Genomic DNA, 23,876 nt, shown 5'->3' on the forward strand with positions numbered 1-23,876 from the left:
AGCAAAAACAGATTAAAAAGGTCTATTTTTAATTTATTTTTTTATACATGAACCTGGGGCTTTGTGATGCTACTAATGCAAAGTGTCATTGTGTGATTTTTACATGCTTTGCATTTATATACACTTTACATACAATTTAGGTAATTTAGGTGTTCATGAATGCCTTTTTAAACTCAAAACCCATTTTCAATATGTTTTGAACAAACCCTTGCTGTATACAGTCTTCTTAAACAAATATTTTTTTAAATCTGTTGCAATCAGTGTTGCCAACTGCATGTATATTTACGGGCAGCCAGTAAAAACAGGACACTTTTCTCCCTGCCCGTAAATGCCCGTAGCAGGCGAAAAGTGCCAGTGAAAAATGGCTAGGATCGGCTCAGTTCAGAACTGCGCAATGTGCAGATACGGAGATGCCAGAGACAACCCAATCCTTTCCTGTATTTGGCTGGTGCCGCCCAGGTGGGGCCCGGGCCGGGGGCGGGTCTGGCTACTGGCAGAGGCTGTGCGGTACGCCTACTCCTGTCAAGGCGAGTGATGAATATTACACCACAGCCAGCCTCTAAAAACACCAGGAGCGGAGTTGAGCAGGTGGAATGGAGCCTCGTGGTGGCCTCATGTTGGAGTGTGACTCTGTGCTTCCGGACAGACGTCATCCATCCATAATCACAGAGGGAGTTATGGACACCAGGCACAGGTCGGTCAGACAAAGTCTTTGCTGTTCAGCTGTCTGTTAACACATAATGCAGCAGATTGAAATATACATTAACCCTGATCCAGCTACACAGCTATACAAGATAAATCTTTCATTTTACTAAAACGAATGTTCGCTCTGGCAAACACAAATGTGAAGACAGTTTGTTGTATTAGAAAGTAGCTTTTTAATAGGTACAACATAAAAACATTTTTTCAGCAAACGTTAGGCTTTTAAATTAAAGCCCTTCTCTGGGCAATCTTAAACCACCTTCCTTTGCTCCTTTCCACTCCTGTACCAATAAAAAAAAGATAACTTTTATTTTTTTACCTAAATCCATTGCCATACATCCCTCACCGGTGCCTCAACCAGGTGTGAAGTCCAGTGACCCAGCACTGCTGTCTGTGCCCAGACTAACTGGGCCATTTGCAGTATGTTTTTTTCTTCAAGAGAATAGGTGCAGGTAACCCCCCCCTCCCCGGCTATGAATCTGGCTGGTCCTAGCAACCAATCACCAGCTTATTCATGTGAAACGGTAATTCTGGCAGCTCCCACTCCTGCCCTCCATCCAGTACTGTGCAGTGTTGCCAACTGTCAGTATTTTTACTGACAGCCAGTAAATAACGGGTACTTTTCTCCTACTAGTAAACGCGAGTGACAGAAAAAAAGTTGGCAGTAAAAAATATGGCTGTGACGCTTGGCTTGGAACTGCGCATGCACATTTCTGGTCCATAGCCGGCTTAGACCAGCTGAGCGCCTGCTACAGTGTGCTTGGGCAGTGCCGGCAGGGGTATGTCAGGCGGAGTCGGTGCCTAAGCATGTGGTGTGATATCATGGTGCATGGGAGCCGAGCCGAGCGGCCAGAATCTCGTGTGCGGGTCTGCAGGACGGCAGAAAGGCAAGCCAGTAGCGGGACCGTCAGTGCTGTTTGGACTGGAGTGGACTGAAGGGACCCCCTGGCGTGGAAAGAGACTGTCACTGTGACTCGGGAGGGGACGTGTTGTATCAGTGGGATGTCATCATCATCTGTGCTACTGCACACTGCTGTCACTGTGAGAGTCAATTTCATGTGTGTGTGTGTGTGCCGCCCATTCTACTTTCTTGCCCTCCTGTCTCTGAGCTACTTACTATATCACAAATAAAATAAGAAATATGTTTTTTGCCTTAATATCTATCTTAAATCACATTGCTAATTGCATATTGTACTTGTTTGTAGCCTAAATACTGAAATTTGAATCTAAAACTGTAATTTTTTAAATTTTGGAAATGCCAGTAACAACTTGGCTGTGCCAGTAAATTGTGGATGTTGTGCCAGTAAATTTCAATCTGGTAGGTTGGCAACACTGGTTGCAGTATTCTTACCTGGAGATGCTGCCAGTAACATTGCTTTCTGCTGCAGGCTGACAATACTAAGCCACTGTTTGTAATTAGCAATAGCATTATCAAAGGGCCATGTGCACTCCCTCAGTTGGCTCTAGGTTTCCTATCACGTCTATCAGCCCTATGGCCAACTTCAGGGGTGCACATGGCAGGCTGACAACTATTTATTTAAAGTGGAACTTTACCTATAACAACTTGATAAAAAATATTGTTATTTAGCAAGTATGCTACCAAAATTAGTGTGTGCTTAAAATTGCCTCCAGCATAGTTCCTGTTTCCTCTTGCTGGAGGCTGCCATTTTGCTGAAGCCTAGAGCCCCTGAGCAACAGTAAATCTTTAGGTGGACTTTTTTTTTCTGACTAAAGTTCAGTTTTAAGAAAACTCATAATGCCAAACATACCGAGAAATAGATTTTGGACTTACTTACACTTTACCCATCTGCTTATCACATGAAAGAAAATATGTAAAACAACTCAGGTTAGTAGTTTTTTTTGTTAATGACACAATAGAAAAGCAACAATGTAAAAATTTCTAGAAAAACAGTAAAACATCAACTTTGTCCATCTGTGCTTCAATAAGCTGGAAGCAAAAATGAAAAACACTCTGAATATACAGTACATTTATATACACTTTGATTATGCCAAGTATGCCATCCAGGGGCGGCACGGGCACCGCCCCCTCCATCCTCACAACCCCCCTATATGCATAATGGATAGATTCATGCATTGCCCCTATTCAGGCGTCTGGCCCCTGAATTACAGTGGCGGGGGTGTTTTTTTGAAGCACCTGATTAGAGCCACAGGCTCTAATAGGCTTCATAATCAGGTGAACTCAGAGTGCAGAGCATTGCGCTCGGAGTCCACCCAGATATATGCTTTTCTAACACTGAATTGCCTCTCCACCAATCAGGAAGTGTGGGTCTGTTACCCGTTTTCTGATTGGCTGAAAGGGTAGGCAATCCTATTGGATGCCTAGGAGGAAGGGAGGAGATGCACGGCAGAAGTCGCCGTGATATCAGGAGGACACGGAAGATGCTGAAAGATGCCTGCTGCAGCCTGTCCCCCTGCCCGATGTGCCTGATGATCCCTGATGTGCCTGCCAATCCGGTAAGTGCCGGTGGACCCGCAGACAGCAGGGGGTGGGAGGGGGGGTGGTTGCTTGCCACCTCCCCAAACAAAAAAACACCAGCCACCACTGATGCCATCCAAAATTTGTAAAATCATGTATTAATTGTTTAGTGTAGTTCCTGAGATGTCTCAGACATTCTAATTTTGTGGCACATATTTGTTGTGGTCTATAGTACTGTGACATTTATGTATGAACATGCTCAATTTACATAATATATCATTCTAAATAAAGATAAACAGACAGCACCATGTTATGAAAGGATCTTTTCAAAGCTGCGCTTATAAATGAAGCTGGCCATACAAAGAAATCCAACAGATTCCTTCATCCATGCAAAACAGCAACCACCCCCCCGCCAGATATTGTATTCTGAACGCTAGCACCCAAGGCTCTTGGAATACTCAAGCAGTGACTGTAGCTGATTGGCTGTGGTCGCTGTTTAACAATTTTCCATTGGGGTCCTTTGAGCTTCAACATGAAGTTTGTCTTAAATAGCCCTGTTGCTTGCACTGACCAGAGTATTATACCCAAACAATTTCTTTTTATTAGCATTTCTGTTGCATTATCTGAATTTCTGCTTTATTCTATTTCTTTGATTATGTTTTGCTCACCTTTTTCTTTGTTTGACTCTATGAATTAAGCTGCAATGACTTCAGTTGTTACAGTCTATTACACTCACATGCATATAGCATATAGATTTGACACATTTACATGCTCAAGCTGTGAATCGGTTTCCGTCTGTCTTGTCAGACCTGCCATATTGTCTCAGAAGGATGCCAAATTGTTTGCCTGGATAATTTCAATTGTAAGAAAAACTAAAATAAAATCCAATTTAAGCAAGTTTTGTTTGATGGTGTTACATACCGTTGCCCTCAGTTATGTTCAGTACACTTCCAGGGATTATGCCAAACATTTTTTTAAAGCTCAAAATCTAGAGAATTATTTGCTTGTACCAACTGTGTATAGTAATTTTAGCATAGATAGATCGATAGATAACCATATGTTTATGGCTAACCTTTAAGTTAGTGTATTGTCATTTCCATCTAATGGTGTGTAGCTTCCTCTTGTATTTTCACATCTTCGCCATTAAGAATTCTGTTCTTATTAACGTGTTACAAACAGGCTGCAGTCATGTTAAATGCGATGGCTATCAGGGATATATTTTGATGAATTTTGGTTTGTTGCTTTTAATTGTTAATTTAATTTAATTGTTTTTTAATTTCAATGTGATTGACCTGGTTGCTCTTTTCTGTTCTTGCTATCTGTCCTTCACGTTTCTCTCTTTTCTCAATTTTTTCTCACTTTAGTCTTTAAAGCCCATCTCTAGGGATTACAGAAAACCTCCCTTATAGTGAGCTACCCCTGTGCTTGATTATGTCTAGGGTACCAAAAAACATTTTACTTATCTGATCCCCCAATCCACTGTCAGCTGGCGCTCTCCTTTTCTCACCTATGTTCCAGCTTGTGGATGTTTCCTTGGCTTCCTCATGTCAAATGCACCCACATCATCTCTTTCTGTCTGTCACACAGGTTAAATAGAGCCGAGAGAGGCACCAACCCCCCCCCCAGGCTCCTCCCTATGGCCAGTAAAGAAAACAGCAATAGTCAGAAGTGAAGGAAAGGGAATCTGAAAGGTGAGTGGCAAGGATATAGGTAAAAGGAGGATGTTCAGGGTGGACAATATGCATTTCTAGAGAACAATCACAGCTTGTGAGAGAAGTTTCTCTCTCTCCATCCCCCCTCACGTCTCTCTCTCACCCCCCTCTCTCTCACCCCCCTCTCTCTCTCCTCCTCCTCTTTCTCTCTCTCATCCCCTCTCTTTCTCACCCCCTCGCTCTCTCTCACCCCTCCTTTCTTTTACCCCCTCCCCCCTTTTTCTCTCTCTCATCCCCCACAAACTCTACCTCACCTCCCTCCCTTTCTCAACCCCCTTTCACCCTTATTGGGGTGGGGCAGGGGGGGGTTTGGGGGAGAATGACACAATGTTTTGCTGCACCAGGTGACACCAACCCTAGTGATGCCACTGCCAAGACATACTGTAAATTAGCACTTGACCCTTGCAATGTGGGTGCAGTCCCATTACAAGGAAGGATTTGAGTTTTCTTACAAATTCAGCTTTAAATATGTAATATGGGTACAAAAACTTTAATTAAACTTTAATTAAATTAATTAAAAAGACTCCTCAATTTGCAAAGCATTTAAACCAACTTTGTGTGCATCAAATGCCTCTGAAAACCCAGATCTGCCAATAGACATGTATGGTCTTCTGTACTTGGCCACATTGCTCTGAATATTGTGCATGGTTAAGTGGAGTCTACACATACAGTATGTTAAAGTCCTTGTACCCTAGAAAATACTCAATCCCGTTCCACCATTACCCTAATTTTTTAGTCAAAATCTACCTTAAATCCACTCACTGCTCTACTGCCCCATCCCAGCCTCCTATAGCTCCCCCTCTGCTATTTTTTTTGGGACACATTCTTTTAGTCACAGGAAACTTCAATACAGTCAAGTGACTTCATGGGCTCCAGTCATTCTCTGGTGGTGGCCAGTCTTCAACACCACAGAGAATGGTGCCACGGGGTGCTGTTTCCTGCAGCTTTCTTATGTTAGACCAAGACAACTTGATGATGGTTGCTGATGCCCTTGGATCACAAGAATTGGTTTGAACTATGGTAGGCATCGTCCAACCTGGAAGAGGACCACCAGTGGATCACAAAGCGGTGAGTCTGGAGGTGACAGTGCTGGCAAAAAGGTGGGTATTGCAGTAAAAGCTACTTTTTATTTTCTGAAGAAGAGGGCAACAGATTTTAAGCACAGGTGATTTGCCCATCACTGGTCAAATTTGAAAGACCATGGTGTTTGGTATCCTAGTATGCTAGCTAAACCCTTGAATCATGAAGGAAATAAAGCAGCTGAATTCATGCATTCTTGTGGTCACTGTGCAACTGGAGTCTTTATATTCCCACACAATGGCTAATGAGATGATTTTCTCTGAAATAATATAACCTATAAAAAGAATGTGTGTGGACAGTGTAATTAATTACTGGGAAACCCTCACTGATTTATTTTGTTACAATATATTTTCTATCTTTTTATCCAAAAAGGTGTTCAATAAAACTGAACTCCAGGAAAAGTGAAAACCCTCCCTTGTATTGGGGCTGTACCAGGGGTACAAGGGTCAAATACTTGTTTCTGTCTAGAGGACTTGGAATAGTACTTTTACTTACTGATCCTCCACTTTAGCAGACTGGTCCCCTCAGCCTCTTCTCCCTTGCACTCTGGCGGTTTAAGGTCTTCTGATGTCATCAGGACTTGATGCAGTGGCTATAGCCCTGCACTGAATGTGAGGATGCTGAGGAATAGTCCACCACCAGGGTATAGAGGATCGGCATCTGCCAGGAGAGGGAGGATCAGGTACTGTATGTAAAGCAGTTTTTCCTGTCCCCTAGACAGAAATGAGCATTTAACCCTTGCATGCTGGATTGGCTCCACTTTAAGGGGTGACTTTTACTTGTCCCGGAGATGGACTTTAAAGATGAATGATCATTAAAAAAATACAAAAAACTGGTAAGCTATGTATGGTCATAAAACAATTCTACTGTAGAACACCTGCCTAGACAGTAAAGTCACTCTGTATGTGTGGGTGTAATAACTGCTTATACAGCAAGACACCCTCTGTGTAAATGCATTAACATCATTGCTTGCTACTATTGTAACACTCTGTTCCAGTTTTATGGCGGCCATACACAGAAGAATTGTATATATGATTGCATGGTACAGTTAAAGTGATTGTAAACCTCAAAAATGAAATATGAACAAAGCATATCCCTCTATGTATAGTCTGTACTTGTTTCAATTAAGAGCACTAAGTGAAACTTTTGTCTGCTGCTTCATTCCTCTGCTATCAGCATGAGTCACTTCTGCAAAGTTTTCCTGACACCAAGAGAAAAAATGTGACAGGGGAAAAATCTCCAGCTGATTGGAAGCCCCAGCTCTGTTCCTGTGTGCTGTGTGGATGAGGGTGTGTCTCTTCCCTCCAATCAGCTGTCAGAGCTCTCCTCACTAAGCTCTGCAGAGTGTAACTTCAGCTCTCCAAACCGTTTCTTCTGAACTCTCACACAAGCTTTATAATTTATAATTTAGAATATATGTAGAGAAGAGAGGGCTACAGGGGTGTGCCTAGGTACACCCTAATCACTCTGTGCATTGCCAATATCCCATACTGCCCGGGCTTCCCCTTCATGTTGCCTTCCCCCACCGCAATGCTGATGGCTTCCCTCCTTTCCTCTCCCCCTGGCTGCTGCAGGGAATGTTTCAGGATGCAGAGTGGAGGAAGGGACTAATCAATATGTCATGTACCGGCTCCTTCCTTTTCTAAATGAACACAGTGAACACAACACACTCACTCTCTGTGTTTAATCATAACTGAAGCATAGTAAACTGTGTATACTATGCTTGTTTGTGAATGAACAGGAAGCACTTAAGCACAGAGCATTTTCCATTCATTCACTACTCCATGCAGCTGAGGCTGCAGTGATAGGCATGTGCATTTGAGCTTTGGGGTGCACACCCTAATGCTATTGGCTGCTCACACCTATGCAACCTATGTAGATTTACTATCTAACCAGAAATACAATCAGAAGATTGAAAAGATTGCGTGATGGGTTATATGCTCATATCAAATTATCTTAGTTTCCTACAGTCAGATTTTTCTGTCCAGACTGATCAGAATAATTTTGAACAAATTGATCAGTGTTGCTCATAATCAATTCATGACACAGTATGTGTCTTTTTGATAATTCATAGATCGGATTATATTATCCCATTATGTTAAGAATTGTTTGATCAGATCGTTAGTCACAATTAGGCTTTTAGTTACTATCCACATCAGATTCAGAATATTTATACTGCAAAAAGCATTCCATATGGCGGCGACACAAGGTTTGATTTTTTTTTTTTTGAAGTCCGTTTTTTTAAAAATCGTTGAATCTACAAACAATTGAAAAGAAAGAACTTCTCTTCCAATTAATTTAGACTCAATTTAGATAGGATTTTATCAAATTGAGTCAATTGGTCGGAATGGCAAATTAGCAATCATGTTGTTTCAATCAGCAGCACTGTGTTCCTGCAAAGCAGGGACTTGGATCCATGCCTTCCCCTAGTACAAGCACCTCCCCCACAGTAACAAAACACCAGCTAGGCACACAGTTAACCCTTTGATCACCCCTGATGTTAACCCCTTCCCAGCCAGTGTTATTAGTAAAGTAAAAGCACATATCATATTTTTTAGCACTGATCACTGTGTTAGTGTTACTGGTCCCCAAAAAGTGTCAGTTAGTGTCCAATTTGTTCATCGCAATATCACAGTCTTGCTATAAGTTGCTGATCGCCGCCATTAGTAGTTAAAAAAAAAATCTCATAGTTTATAGACGCTACAAATGTTGCGCAAACCAATCAATTTACACGTATTGTCGATTTTTTTTACCAAAAATATGTAGCAGAATACCATATTGGCCTACATTGATGAAGAAATTCGATTTTTTTTTCAATTTTTTTATTGGATATGTTTTATTGCAGAAAGTAAATGATAATTTTTTTTTTTTTTTTCCAAAATTGTTGATCTTTATTTGTTTATAGTGCAAAAAATAAAAACCGCAGAGGTGATTAAATACCACCAAAAGAAAGCTCTATTTGTGGGAAAAAAAGGACATCAATTTTGTTTGGGTACAGTGTTGCATGACTCAGTTAAAGTAGTGCAGTGCCGTATTGCAAAAAAATGGCCTGGTCTGGAAGGTGAGTAAGAGGGTAAGTGGTTAATATTCATCGAAGTCTACTTCCCCATGTAGGGCATATTATTTGAATGGGCTGTTTTCTATAGATTTATCCTGCCTCCACCTAATAATTGTGCTTCTATTTTCTCCAACAGTTCATTCCCCAGTTATTACCTTTTGTATCACCTGAAGATTGTAAGCCCTATAAGGAGCAGGGCCCTCTGGTTCCTCCTGTATTGTATAGTAACTTTCCTGTCTGCCCTCATTGGTGTAAAGTGCTGTGCAAACCATTGATGCAATTATAAATCCTGTAGAGTAAATAAATTGATTGCTTATTAAAGTGTTGATGGACTCCAAGTTCCTTTCATCGGTGTACTACACAGACAGTTGCGTTTGTCCTTAGCAAGATAAATAAATGCATAAATAAATAGAAATAAATACACACATAAATATATAAAAATAAATACATACATAAATAAATACACACATAAATATATATTAAAAAAATACATACATACATAAATAATTACACACATAAATATATAAAAATAAATACATACATAAATAAATAAATACACACATAAATATATAAAAATAAATACATACATACATAAATAAATACACACATAAATATATATAAAAATAAATACATACATACATAAATAAATACACACATAAATATATAAAAATAAATACATACATAAATAAATAAATACACACATAACTAAATACACACATAAATGAAAACAATACAAATAAACCCAAATATCTCATAGTTGTCATGTAACAAAAACAAGCCAGTCTCTGAATGACTTGCTGTCACAACAGATCTTCCACCTTTGGCAAGTAAATATTGCCCCCGCCCCTCTCCTCCGTCAGCAGCACCGCCACTGCCTGTGTGGGCGCTCCAGTGATGGGAAGCAGGTGAAGGTGGCTGTGTAGACACATAGGTGGGCGAGTCTGTGTGCAGGGAGGGAGGGGGCGGGGCTTTGCTGGTGTTGGACCCGCGGACGCCTCTTCCTCGGTTTAAAGTTGCTGCCGCCGCTCAGGGAAGTGGCCTGTCTGCAACAGGCGAGGGATCGGGACTTACCTCCGCCTCCCGGGGACTATGCTGCAATCCCTACCTGCCCTCAGCAAGCAGCGGAGCTGTTCGGGTGTTGCGGGGAGGAGAAGTCGGTAATGTCTCCGCTGGTGATCCGCCGCTGGCAGCTGTTCTATGGGGAGAGGCGGTGTGCCTGGAGGTGGAGGATCGGGAGACCCTAAACCGGCAGTCTGAGGTCCCCCTGACACCCTGATCAGGAACCCCGACACCTTACCCGACTCGCCGACACCGGGGGCTGTTTCTCCAGGCGGGCTCCATGCACGATTTCGGCTGAAACCATGTCTGTTGGTCTGGGGCTGGCGATCCGCGATGGCCCCGCGCTGGCCAGGCACTGCCCTGCTCACTACTAAGGCTCCGCGGAAACTTGTGTTCCTCTTCACTCTGTCCCTGTCCGTCACTTACCTCTTCTACAGCCTGCTCAGCTGCTACAGCTCGCTGCAGTTCCCTCTGCAGGACGCTGGACTCTACCTACCGCCCGACCCGGTGGACGCCATCAGGAGCGCTTCCGCCAAGCCTGATACCGGCGCTCGGGATTTCATCCGGGACTCCCCGCCACCGCCGCCGCCTGCCTCCGGGAGCGCTGGAAGGAGCGGCGGTGCAGAGTCCGATCTAAAGCCCGCAGACTGTACTAAGGACTTTACTGTACCGACTGACCGGGAACTTACCTCCAAAGTGCGGCACAGAGCAGTAAGTGCCTCCGGGTCACCTTCCCTACAACATACCGACCCGGCATCCCCGCCATTCCGCTCCAGCGGCCACAATAGCGGCTCCTCGGATTTCTCTCCTTCTGCAAGTTTCAGGAGCTCGGTTACCCTGTCCCAGCAGGACCTCTGGTCACCTACCGTCAGGACTAAGGCGACATTCCGCCCGGCTATTAACAGCGCCGGTATCCATGGATTAGGGTCCAGCTCATCCACATTGCAGAGGACCGGATCCCGGGACATTACCGCCACCGCTGAAAGTATCAGCTCCTTGGGTATAGCCATTGATCGGGAGTTCAGCACCGGGGACAGCGATCCCATCCCAATCACTGACCGGAGAATCAGCACCGGAGACGGAGATCCCATTATAGGGGGGGTCAACCCCGTGGACAGAGACCCCATCCCATTCACTGACCGGGGAAGCAGCACCGGGGACAGAGATCCCATTATAGGGGGGGTCAGCACCGGGGACAGAGATCCCATTATAGGGGGGGTCAGCACCGGGGACAGAGATCCCATTATAGGGGGGGTCAGCACCGGGGACAGAGGTCCCATTATAAGGGGGGTCAGCACCGGGGACAGAGATCCCTTTATAGGGGGGGTCAGCACCGGGGACAGAGATCCCATCCAATTCACTGACCGAAGAATCAGCACCAGGGACAGAGATCCCATTATAGGGGGATTCAGCACCTTGGACAGCGCTCACATAAGAAGCAGTAATAGCGAGTTCAGCACTTTGGACAGCTCCCCGATTGTAGGCAGTAATAAAGGGTTCAGCACCTTGGACAGCTCCCCTATTAGGACTAGTGATATCGGGATCAGCACCCTGGACAGCGCTCCTATTATACGGGGTTTCAGTACGGGGGACAGCTCCCCTATTAAGGACAGTGATAGAGGGATCAGCACCGGGGACAGCTCTCCTATTAGGATTTTCAGCGCTCTCGCTCCATCCGCTGATCTCAGCGCTCCCGTTCTAGGCAGTCACCAGAGAAGCAGCACCCAGACTGACCCCAGCCTGTCCGGTCACACCATAGCTCAGCCTTCACTCCAAGGATTGGGTAATAATCAGCCTCATCTCACGGATGGTCAAACCCCCGGTGTCCCCGCTGACAGCACAGCCAGCTCCAGCTTGGCTCCTCCGCTCATGGACTCGAGCACAGCCGGCTTTGTGTCTTCTAGAGTTTCCGATCAGAAGTACCGAGAGTCTGCAGAGACCGGTATAGACCCTGTAGGGGAGCAGACTGGGGTCCCAGCAGGGGGTTCTGGGGAGGTCAGTAGATTTTCGGATTTTCCAGGCAATGAAATGCGCTCCCCCCTTCCTGGTGTACCCAGCTGGGACAGAACTCCACTGGCTGCCACTGAGATGATCCCAGAATCTCACACTGGATATTTGGAGAGGGAACCCCAGGAGTCCAGCACCATAGACGATGAGCTGAGTAGAAGAATATCTGTCAATAGTACGGTTGAGTATGGGGACAAAAGGCTGCCTCAGGCGATTATTATTGGGGTGAAAAAAGGAGGCACCAGAGCTTTGCTGGAAGCACTAAGAGCCCATCCTGATGTCAGGGCTGTTGGTGTAGAGCCCCACTTTTTCGACAGGAACTACGAGAAAGGGCTGGAGTGGTACCGGTAAGTAGCTTGAAAGGATTCTTTAGTGTTGTGACCTTAAAAGAGCCTTTGTACCCTGTTGATATTATGTTTATTTGAAAAAGAAGAAAAAAAAAAAAAAAAAAAAAATATATATATATATATATATATATATATATATATATATATATATATATATATATATATATATATATGGTGGCCCTTACCATAAAATATCTATCTATCTGTCTATCTATCTATCTATCTATCTATCTATCTATCTATCTATCTATCTATCTATCTATCTATCTATCTATACACCATTATCTATCTATCTATCTATCTATCTATCTATCTATCTATCTATCTATCTATCTATCTATCTATCTATCTATCCATAGATAGATAGATAGATAGATAGATATTTTATGGTAAGGGCCACCATATACTCAGTAGCAGGGCAATACCTGTAGTTATACTATACCGGTATTAGGCATCTTGAAGAAGAGAAGAGACAGATTCGTCTGGTTGCTCGGTTATTGCTCAGTCATTGTCATTCCAGATGTGCGTTCTGACTGAGCATGCTGGCATGCACAATAATACACAGTATCTCGGGGCTTGCGCTTGATTCAGCTTCTCTAACTTACAATGATACACAGTGATACTTTTCATTTCAATGGGGGTTGGTCTGTTGTAGTGCTTACTCTTAATCGCACTCCCTGAAATTCATAAAAAAAACTGGTGCAGATTAATTTGCAAAAGTGTCTCACATGTGTAAAAGTGGCGCAGTGTGCACTTGTCTGTTTAGAACTTGTACTTGAATTTGGCACAAGCTGCACCACTTTTAGAGTGCATGCAAGATGCTTTCCACCTTCGTAAGATGCAAACTGTCTATATTTTATTTTGAATTTGGTGCCTGTGTTGTACCACAATGTGGAAGTTGGGCAAATTAGAACTACTTGAATTTGGTGTCTGAGTCGCTGTCTGAACCAAAACTGATGCAGATGTTTCTTGAACTATGTCTAAGATATTAATACAAGTAATTAATGCCAGAAAAGGGGTGCAGCAGCTTTATTGATTTCCAGCCCCCCAGTAAGTTTATTGATCCCCCGCCCCCAGTACGTTTTCACACTTTCCTATCAGCTATTACCTTGACATTTTAAGGAGTTTACTGTCTACCTTACTGCACATGTCAGTTTATTTAGGCATGCTGGTATTCAGACTGTGTGCAGGTATTTGCTCCTGTGCAGTTACTTTTTGGAGCATGTTGTGGTGGGTTTTTTAATGTTTTAGATATATCAGTGCCAGCTGTCTTTATGGTAATGATCACATCTAGAAAGCAGTGGTAATGGGGACGTTAGGATACATCATAATATTGTGGCAACAGGGGATATATATACAGCATGTGCATAAATATCACCTGCTACACTACATATAACCTACTTCTCTGCTTATTCTGCAGAATTACAATACCTTGGCTGACAGTAAATGATAGAACCTAATCTCCTAAAAGCTTCTGGGAAGTGCTTTAGAAAAAAAAGCATGCAGTGTATACAGGTGTGAATGTACTATGCATCATAATTCAGTTTACAACAAATATGTGTTTTAAAGTGTACAGCAGTCCGGTACAAGGGATAGATTGTTACTTTTTGCTTCATAAATCCAACATTATCTGTTAAGAATATATGATCTATACAGGTAGCTTTTACAGTATTTAACCCATATGCTCAGTTTGCTTATACTATATCCTAAAATTATACTAGAACACACAGTCATCCTTATTGAAGAAAAAATAGAGCTGGAATGTACATTTTGCTCAAAAGAGGTAGCAGTTTCACAGTGTACACTATATCACTGCCCAGAAATATAGTTCATTAATAAGTTATTACAGCAGCTTGACCTACTTAAGTGCTGACTTCATTTTAGTCAATAAAATATCTTATCTGTAAAATCTATTCCAGGAGCCTGATATTTATATATATATATATATATATATATATATATATATATATATATATATATAAATATTTATATATATATAGATAATACTATATTCTGCTGCAAATACTAAATATAAAAATAGTTATAAAGTCACCAACCTTATTTTTCTTTGGTATTCCTTTGTCTTCCTCTACATGTAAGGCTTTGTAGAAATATACATATTATGATAATGGACTTTTGATTAAAAAAGCAAGCAAAAAGAGAACAAACTCCATGTATGCACCTAACCTCAAAGAAAAAATGAAGAGCTTAGGAATCTACTTGAAAATTTAAGAAGGAGAAGGCCCTGCTTGCAAGGGATAACATGCAATTTACCTAGTTTAGAATGTTTAAATATGGAACACCAGTGAATGTTATTTGTTAACCTAATGCAAAGATAGGCATTCTCTCTGGCTGCAAATGATAAATATTAATATACTATCAGTTTACTGTAATAAGACTTGCTCTACACAACTTCATAGTTGCATCAAAAGCAGTTAATGCAAGCCTGCAATAGTCAGAAAGTGTATAAGCAATGTCCTGGTCATTAACAAGCACTTAGCAATCCTTGTATTTTCTCCACATATAGAAAAGGGACTAATGTGTTCAGCATGTTTTTATTCTAACAAACACTAGCTAATGTGGAGTCAAAATTTCCAACCAGTCTTAGCGATGATTTCAGCAATAGTGGGCCAAACTTTATCATCCGTATTTGTATGTACCTTTTCAATAGGCAACTTCTGAAACTGATCTATAATTGTTTTTTGATGGTTTTAGCACACCATTTCCTATTGCATTATTAATAAATAGGCCAGTTTTAGTTTACAAATGACAACTATTGGAATAGTTGGCCAGTATTAAAAGTACTTTGTAAACCCACCAGTTATAGATGGGCATATTCGCAAAAAGCTAATAGATTAATTGAACTTGTTGCACTGTTATGGTCAGTGTGATGCACTATGTATATTGTATATATGACCACTTTAGCACTTTGTAACATCCTAATAAAACTCCCAGACAACTTTTACAGAAATTGGTTCATATTGGTATTCATAATGCAGCAACTAATTCTAACAAAAAATCCAAAAACAATATAGATGTTTTCTAAGATTAGGCTAAGCTCATAACGCAATTGTTCATAAAGTGGCATAGAGTTTTCACTAGCTGTAGGTGGTATAGCACATAACCACTAATGTAAATAAAATATTCCACCATCTTTAAGGGTATGTCCTCTAATAAGGGCACATTAATAAAGGAATCCCCCTTCTTTATCTTTCCCAACAGTTTCAAGACCCTCACTTAGCATTCTGTATTTCACCCTGCAGTTGTTCCCGCCTACTAAGCATAACCAAGAGATCTCTGTGGGTCTGACACCTAATGTACTGAAGGGAATAGTTGAAACTAGCAGTAATCTGTGAAGGTCAGGTCTAGAAACTGATGGACCAGCTGAGTGTAGACACAGAGGTGATTCCTGTTTGCTTAACATACTAATTCTTCACTCTCTTCTGCATTTACCATCACTCTACAGAAACTCATTTAGTAGACTTTTCGTAAATGATACATTGAGATATTCCTGTCTTGTACATTCTCTTGGCAATCCTGTTGATGAACATTACAAAGAAACTTCTTAGAAAGATGAATACCCAATCATAAAAAGATCTTTTACATATACAGTATGTTTGGGCCTTTGGGATCCTTAGCAAAGTTATGTAACAGGAACAGGAATTCTAAGTAGCCCAAGTAGCAACCAGTGAGAATTTTCTTTTTCAATTGCTTACCTAGAGCAACATAGTGAAGACTGATTGGTTGCTGTGGGTCACTGCACTATGCATATTACCTTAGCTAACTAAAGGGCATGCTTACTGCACCAGTTTGTGTTTTCAGTTTACTGGCACTTTATCTCAAAAGCCTTAAGGCTGCTTGCCATAACCAATGTATCTGTATTTATCTAAATGGATGTTTTGGATGACAGCACTTGGAGCATGACTTGGGTGTTTATTAAAAACAAGAGGGAAAAAAAAAAGACATGTACTAGATGAAAGCTTTTTGCTATGCTACTTCAGAAGTGGCAAGTGGTCCGTAGCCATTGCATTTAGGTATAAGATATTTATCAGTTTCTAGCTTCGACAGAGAAACCTAGTAATGCATCTTCAAAAAGCCCTGTATGGAGCGCTCAGGAGATTTATATCTTGTAGTCAGCTAAGAGATAACAGGGTGTATACTTTGCAGGCACTCTTGTAATTTGTCCATGACATAGTACGCTTATGGGTAACCCTCTGCATTCCAATTCACTGATAAGATGTCCACAGTGGATGAGTTTTTTTGGCCAGTAAAATCCGAGCAAAGCTTAATCAGGCCACATGCAAGGAGAAATGACTTTGGACAACCAACACTGTGGATGATATTTTTATCTGCAACATTCACATTTACTGGGTATTTTCCCAACTCTCTGTATTTGTATTTGGAATTAAGGTTAGATCAGGGGATTCTTTTTCAAGGTTTGTACCATTGTATAGGCCTAGTATCTATTAAAATTACAAAAGTCAGATGAGAGGCACCTTATCAGGATACATCACGATTGGCTTTACTTTCTGAGAAGCAGCTTTGGCCATTTTCTAACTATTGGCCAGCATATGAGTGCTAAAGCAGTTTCAATACTCACAGTGGAGCAAATGTAAAAAAATGTTGGATCTGAAAGCTGAATTTCAGCCTTACTTTCAGTCTTACACAGTTGTACAGACTCTTCTCCTCTACTGAAGTTGCTTACTCTGAAGCAGGGTGCTGTGATGTTTTCAGTAAGCTATGTACAGAGCCCTGCTGGTCTTTCCCACTAGCCATAATTTGCCTGCATGGGATAGAGAAGCACATAGATTTAGTGATGTCATCACTGAGTCTAAAATTAGGCATGTAATGAAAATGAAAAGGTTTTATTTAAAGCAGAACTTTACACTCTCAATTAACATTGACTATATTTTAATCCTTATGCTGCTGCCATTAGTAAATAGATAGGTCAGTATATCATAGTTACTTGTTTTAAACTTTTTTTTTTTACATTTCAGTTGTCTCCTGGTTTCCAGACCATGGCGAATTATGTCATACATCCCAGGGGGCTTAAGCAGGGGAGGAAGGGTATTCCTAACTAAGCACACCCTTCTGCTTGCATGCCTGAGCTACCCAGATAGCAAGTGTAAAAGTTTGAAAATGAATTGCTAAGCTGTTGCTAGACTTGCCAGGCTTCACAAGTTTGTTGCACAATTGCAGCAAGTCTGCATTGCATGACTCCAGATCAACTTTGTTTGCAAACATTTTGCAAGTCTGCTGCAAGTTCTGGTTCAGTTATGTTGTGTAATAGTCATCCCACCACAGGGGTCACTGTGACTTGCAGAGCTCTTGCTGTAGAATCACCACTGCATTTTTGCTCTTGCTAGAGACTTGCCATGCAAATTTGCTATAAATTGGAAAAGTTTCAACTAGAACTTGTGCTTCAAGTGCTCTGCAAGTGTACAACTTGCTAGGGAAGATGTGCAGCAAGTTAACAAGACTTACAATTCAACACTGCCATACATTTGTGGCAAGTTATCCTTACTATCTGGGTAAGGGCAGAAAGTAAATGCTACACTAATCATCTGCCCTTTCTTATGATGGCCACACCCATAAATGCTTGGGAGGTGCTTTTCTAAGTGATTTCTCAGCAAAATAAAGCATGGAGACATGGATGAATGGGTGAGTTTGCTTTGAATATTAAAAATAAATAAAATTGTGTTTTTTGGTTTGAGATGCTCAGACTTTTCTTAAATGATACATTGAGATATTCCTGTCTTGTACATTCTCTTGGTGATCCTGTTGATGAACATTACAAAGAAACTTCTTATAAAAATGAATACCCAATCATAAAAAGATCTCTTACATATACAGTATGTTTGGGCCTTTGGGGTCCTTAGCAAAGCTATGTAACAGGAACAGGTATTCTAAGTAGCCAAAGTAGCATCCAGTCAGAATTTGCTTTTTCAATTGCTTACCTAGAGCAACATACTGCTCTAGAGCAAATGTTGTCATACATCCCAGGGGGCTTGAGGAGGGGAGGAAGGGTATTCCTAACCAAGCACACCCTTCTGCTTGCATGCCTGAGCTACCCAGATAGCAAGCAATAATGCTGCAAGTTTGAAAATGACTTGCTAAGCTATTGCTAGACTTGCCAGGCTTCACAATTTTCTTGCACAATTGCAGCAAATCCGCATTGCATGATTCCAGATCAACGTTCTTTGCAAACCTTATGCAATGTTTCTCAGCAAAATAAAGCATGGAGACATGGATGAATGAGTGAGTCTGCTTTGAATATTAAAAATAAATGATGCTCAGATGCAGTGTAGTTCCACTTTAATAATTTCATTAGCTTATTGAGGAGGGAAGCAGCAACCAGGGAAAGCAAAATATAGGCTGATTATATTTCAGCTTTAGGATGCATGCAGAATTTAGATGGCAACTGGTTGTGAATATACATTTTTCTTGTAAGTGATTTTTTTTTTGTGAGTGATCTTTCTAATTAGAATCTATTGTACAAACATTAAAAAAAAGAGGAAGAGGCAAATTGTTGGATCAAGCTAACATTCTGTTATGCCTGTATGCACTTTTAAGATTAGTACTGGACCTCCTCCAACATGCAAACAAGTAGGAAGCATTGTAGGTGGTGTGACTACTTTCCCTGACACATTTAAACTTTATCTCTAAGCAGATATAAAAACATCAAATGTAATTATGTAATAATGACAGTTTAATAAATGTAACTTATGTAAGTATCTGATTACTCTCCCTATTAAAGCTTCCTGTAACCCTGTGTATAGCATCACTCAAATTGGGAGTCGGAAGCAGTGAACTATGAGCCATCAGTGTTCTATTGCTTTGTACAGTGCTGTCAGTCTTAGAACCAATACACATTATTATATTTTCTGCAGATTTATGTCTTTAGATTTACCAAAACCGTATAATATGAGGTCAAACCTTAAGAGTTTCAATTTATATGCAATCAGGCAGGCCCTTGCACTACATGGTTTTGGTAAATCAGAAGACAAAAATCTGCAGAAAATCCAATAGTGTGTATGGGGCCTTAGACTGTGACCTCACCAGAATGCTGCTGCCCTTTACTGCCCCATCATCAGACTGGGGGGGTATTAATAAAATGTTGATACTAAGTACTGTCATAACATACAAGTTAAAGGAAACTTGTAGTGAGGAAGTATTATGGGTGTCATGGCTGCCCTCTTCTTTAAACAATGCTAATTGCTTGGATGTCAGGCTAGCCCTTTGGTTTCTGTACCCTTAGTCACTGACCCGGGACTTGTTTGCAGATCGAATGTTCTGACTTTCCTGATCTGTCGTTTAATTTCAGAACAGATAATCAGAATTTATTAAAGCCATTGGATCAACATTACAACCAAACAACTTGCATTTTCAGAAGGATGTCAGCAAAGGAGACCTCTACTATCTATAAGTTCAGTTTTTCTTTAATAAAAATAATGCCCTTTAGGCTTCTACCCTAAATATTTTTTGAACTAATATGTGGCCTAGGATTTACAGAGTGGCCACTGCCACTAAAGTATTGAAGCAACTTCTCAGATAAGTATCAAAATCCATTACAGATTGCCTTTCACTGCAGCAACTTATCAAAAATACTAAAGCTGCAAATACCGAGTGACTAATTGACCTGCATTCTACTGAATATGGGACCCAGCATTACACAGGCAGGATTGAAAATCTGAATTATGCCCATTTATAGGCTTGTTTTGTACATTAACATTTTGCATGAGACTGAAAAGTGGCTCAATTTGTGATTTCCTACTGAGTGAGCGACAGCCTGAAATGCGCACAAATCGGCTTGATTTCTTTCATGTAATAATATATATTCTTAATGATTTGGCTCAGCATAGTTACATTGTCTCAATCACATTTCTTTACTGAAAACCTCCATTATAAACAATGCTGAACAGTGAATTGTTGGTTCATTGGGAACTAAAAGAGTTCTGGAAAAAAAAAAAGCAGAAAGGAAAAGAATCCAAAGCAATTCGTTCTTAGTGACGGTTCTTCTGAAAGTAATTTGATTATACTAATATATTTAGCATGCAAAAACACCATTTACTTGGGTGGAGATAAGTGGCAGTCACGCAGAGCTTGTATGGCCGGTATTAAGCTTGCTTGATTGCTGAACTTTAAGGTTAGTGCAATTTCATTAGTGCTATCAATCTTTCTTTTACAGTGATGCTAAACACTTATAGAATTGCAATTAAACCATAAAATCATATCCTTAGAGTAGGCTTGTTAAATGCTGCACGTGACAGGGGTGTTTTTTTTTGTCTCAAGTAGTCTAAATGATCATTTACCTCTCTTGAAGTGAAAAGATATGTTTTTTTTAGATTTCAATATTTTTATTGAGATTTTTCAAAGAAAGACATAAGCAATAATCACGAGATATCTGTGCGGATGTCTGTTACACAATCAAAACTTTAACTCATGAAGGCATATAACACCAAGTGGTGAAGGAAACTTGTGGGGTTCATGTTGATCGCCCTACCCACAACTACTTTCTTCCTTGTCTCGACACCCCTAAAGGGATCAGACTGTGTCGAGGTGAGGGAGAGTTTGCCACCAGTGAATAATAAAAAAATATAAAACAGAAAAACATTCCTTTACCAGTGGGTAGAATTGACATCCCATGTGCCCCACGTAGTCCCCGTCTTTTAAGAAATCCTGGATAATTTGGAGATACAGAAAAGTAAGATGAGAAATTGGTGTATGTCTTTGGTGCACCTAGTAACCTTAAGTGTTGACCGCACCACCAGTTGCAGAAGTATACTAAAGTTAGGCTTGTAGTAATTTCATTGACAGACGGTCCCCTGGTGTATGCATATGGAGACGTGCAAGTGGGTTACCAGGATATTCAGAGAGGAATGTAGAAGGAAGAAGGAGAAGGAAAAGAAAGAAGGAGAGGAGATCGTAAGGCATCAGAGAGCTACAGCTATTTTTTTTATCATTTATTTTTCATATTAAGGTATTAATCTAAGTAGTAAAAAATTATTATTTTTTTTACAGGTAAGTGGTTAGCACTTAACATCTTGCAGCTCTGGGTCCTAGGTTTGAATCCCAACCAGGACGCTACCTGTATGGATTTAGCATGTTCCCCCTGTTCTTGTGTGGGTCTTCTCTGGCTACATCAGTTATCTCCCTTTTAAAGTGGTCAGCCACATTCCTTTGAAAAACAGAATTTTTGAAAGGCAGGATAGTGGAAAATGTATGATTTGAAATAACATATAGGTCTAATTAAACAATTGCCTCTGCAGCCTCAATATACATCCAGTGAACACAGTAGGAAAATAACCAAACTTGCTTTAGATTTTCTGGCAGAATGTCTACATAGAAGCAGCGTTCAATACCTCTACAGATCCTGTACAGCAATATCCCAAATGGGCACACAGATATTTCAGGAAGCTATTCAGTAAAAATTAAAAAGACAGAAAAATGCTCAGCAACCTTTGTTTTATACTCCTTTGTACTTGAACATGCTCTCCTCTCTCCAGCAGGTATCCTCTATAACCAAAAGCATCAGACATATGGAGTATCATATCCCTGGAAGCCTTTCATAGGTACATTTAAAATTGCCATAGATGCGTAAAAAAAATTGATACAGCATAATGGAACAAGATCAATATTATATTCTACATGAACATTTAAAAGACAAGTTCACCTTTTCGGGCAGAATTTCACTTTTAATAATAAATTGAAGCGTTTTCCAATGCCATTTCAGACCGAGCCATCCCAATGTGCTTTTCTCTCACTTAAAGAGGAACTGCAGTCTGCTCACATAATCTGTAATAAAAACATCTTTGCCATTCTGAAGCTTCCCTCCAACCACTTTGCATATTATTTTATATATACTGTTATTCTGTACTTGCCAAATATGCTGCAGAAATCTCCCTCCACTGAGTCTGGCTGCATCCATTTTAACTGTGGGCAGCTGAAGCTGCTGCCTGTTCACTTCCTGGACTTACACAGACACACACCTCCAGCTCTGCAGCTCTCATTGGCCCTCTTATGACTCATCCCCCCTCCCTTTCTAGCAAAATCTCATGAGAGTGAGAGAGAGACAGCTGTGCATGATGTCATAAGCCTAGGCTTTTTAGCAGACAAGAAACAGGAAATGGGCTGTATAAGGTATTTACTGGCAGAAAAAAAATGTTTTACTATCCAAAGTTAAAACAACAAGGGCAGAAGATTTAATAGATGGAAAGATGAAAAATTACTGAAGTTCCACTCTCACTTATCCACAGGAAGTTTAAAATCTTGTCAGCTTATTTGTATTTTTAAAAGGATTTTCATCACTTCCTCAACTTTCAATTCCTGTTAGGTCATCTCCCAAAAGCCTTCACTTCCTTGTTGCATCACAGAGGGGGGTGTGATAGGGCATGTTCACCACTCTGGACCACACCTCCCTCATTACCACCTTCCAACCACTTCCTATACAATCTGGTTGTACAATCTCTTTTCGATCTCCCATCAGCTATGTAGTACAAGTCTTGTCTGATTTGATACAAATTGATAGATTGTTCAGGTGTGTCCTCCTTTTCTAAAGTTCTGGTAAATCTAAAGGAATTGTATAGAGAATGTACAATCTGATCGCATAGTGTATGGTCATCTTTATACAAGTGCATAGGAGGGAGTGGATGAGGACACTTATTTGTCAGGCCTCATTCACATCACCACGTAGCTAAAACTCACATTCCTGCAGGCGTTTGTTTTGGGTGTTCTCGAGCATTTTCACTCATCACGCATAAGGCAGCCCGTTCACTTGAATGTGCTTCACTACACACAACAATCACCCCTGAGAAGCTCCAGAACTTTTTTTTTGGTGTGAAGCATGGTTCGTTATCGCAGTTTTTGGTGCATGTGCCGTACTTGGGGTGCCTTTAACATGTAATGATAACACAAACACAATGCACATTTGCAGAGTTTCTGAAACTCATGCCAAAGCGCACATTTTCAGTGTGATTTGCCATGCGTTTGGAAACACACAGATGTGAATGGAGTCTCATTATTCTTGTGTAAACGCACCAATTTCACTTTCAGACCCCATTCACACCTAGAGTAGTGGGAGCTCATGTTTTTTGGCTTGTTTTTCCAGAGAAACACAGGGCAGCTGGTTGGTTAATGAGCTGCACTACACGTGGCAAAGTAGCTCATGGGGCATTTTTTCATGTTTTTTTACTGCATTTGTCACCTGTTTTTTCATGTGGCAAAATATGGGTTTGCTTCTGTGTTTGATGTCCTGTTAGCAATTAATGACACTGAAAGTACCACTAGGTAATGTTAGGTGTCTAAATGTGACCATACACTATACAATCTGATTGCACAATCTCTGTGCAATCTCCATTAGATTTACCAAAAATATATAATAGAAGGCTACACCATCTATCCAATCACTCTGTATCCAATCAGGCAGGCCCTTTCACTACATCAGGGGTGTCCCCTGGTCTGCAGGGAGGTTAGCA

The 23,876-nt window shown here is 40.9% G+C and overlaps 1 protein-coding gene across 1 annotated transcript in view; it reads left to right on the forward strand.

The window, feature by feature from the left end:
- The first annotated feature begins 9,934 nt into the window (after positions 1–9,934).
- The window catches only part of LOC141148876 (uncharacterized), a 356,689-nt gene continuing 342,747 nt past the window's right edge, over positions 9,935–23,876 (forward strand). Inside the window, exon 1 of the mRNA XM_073636701.1 lies at positions 9,935–12,402. Coding sequence (XP_073492802.1) covers positions 10,382–12,402 — 2,021 coding nt within the window. The 5' untranslated portion in view covers positions 9,935–10,381. The remainder of the gene's footprint in view (positions 12,403–23,876) is intronic.

Source organism: Aquarana catesbeiana, linkage group LG06, assembly GCF_042186555.1.
Source record: "Aquarana catesbeiana isolate 2022-GZ linkage group LG06, ASM4218655v1, whole genome shotgun sequence".
NCBI classification, from domain to species: Eukaryota; Metazoa; Chordata; class Amphibia; order Anura; family Ranidae; genus Aquarana; species Aquarana catesbeiana.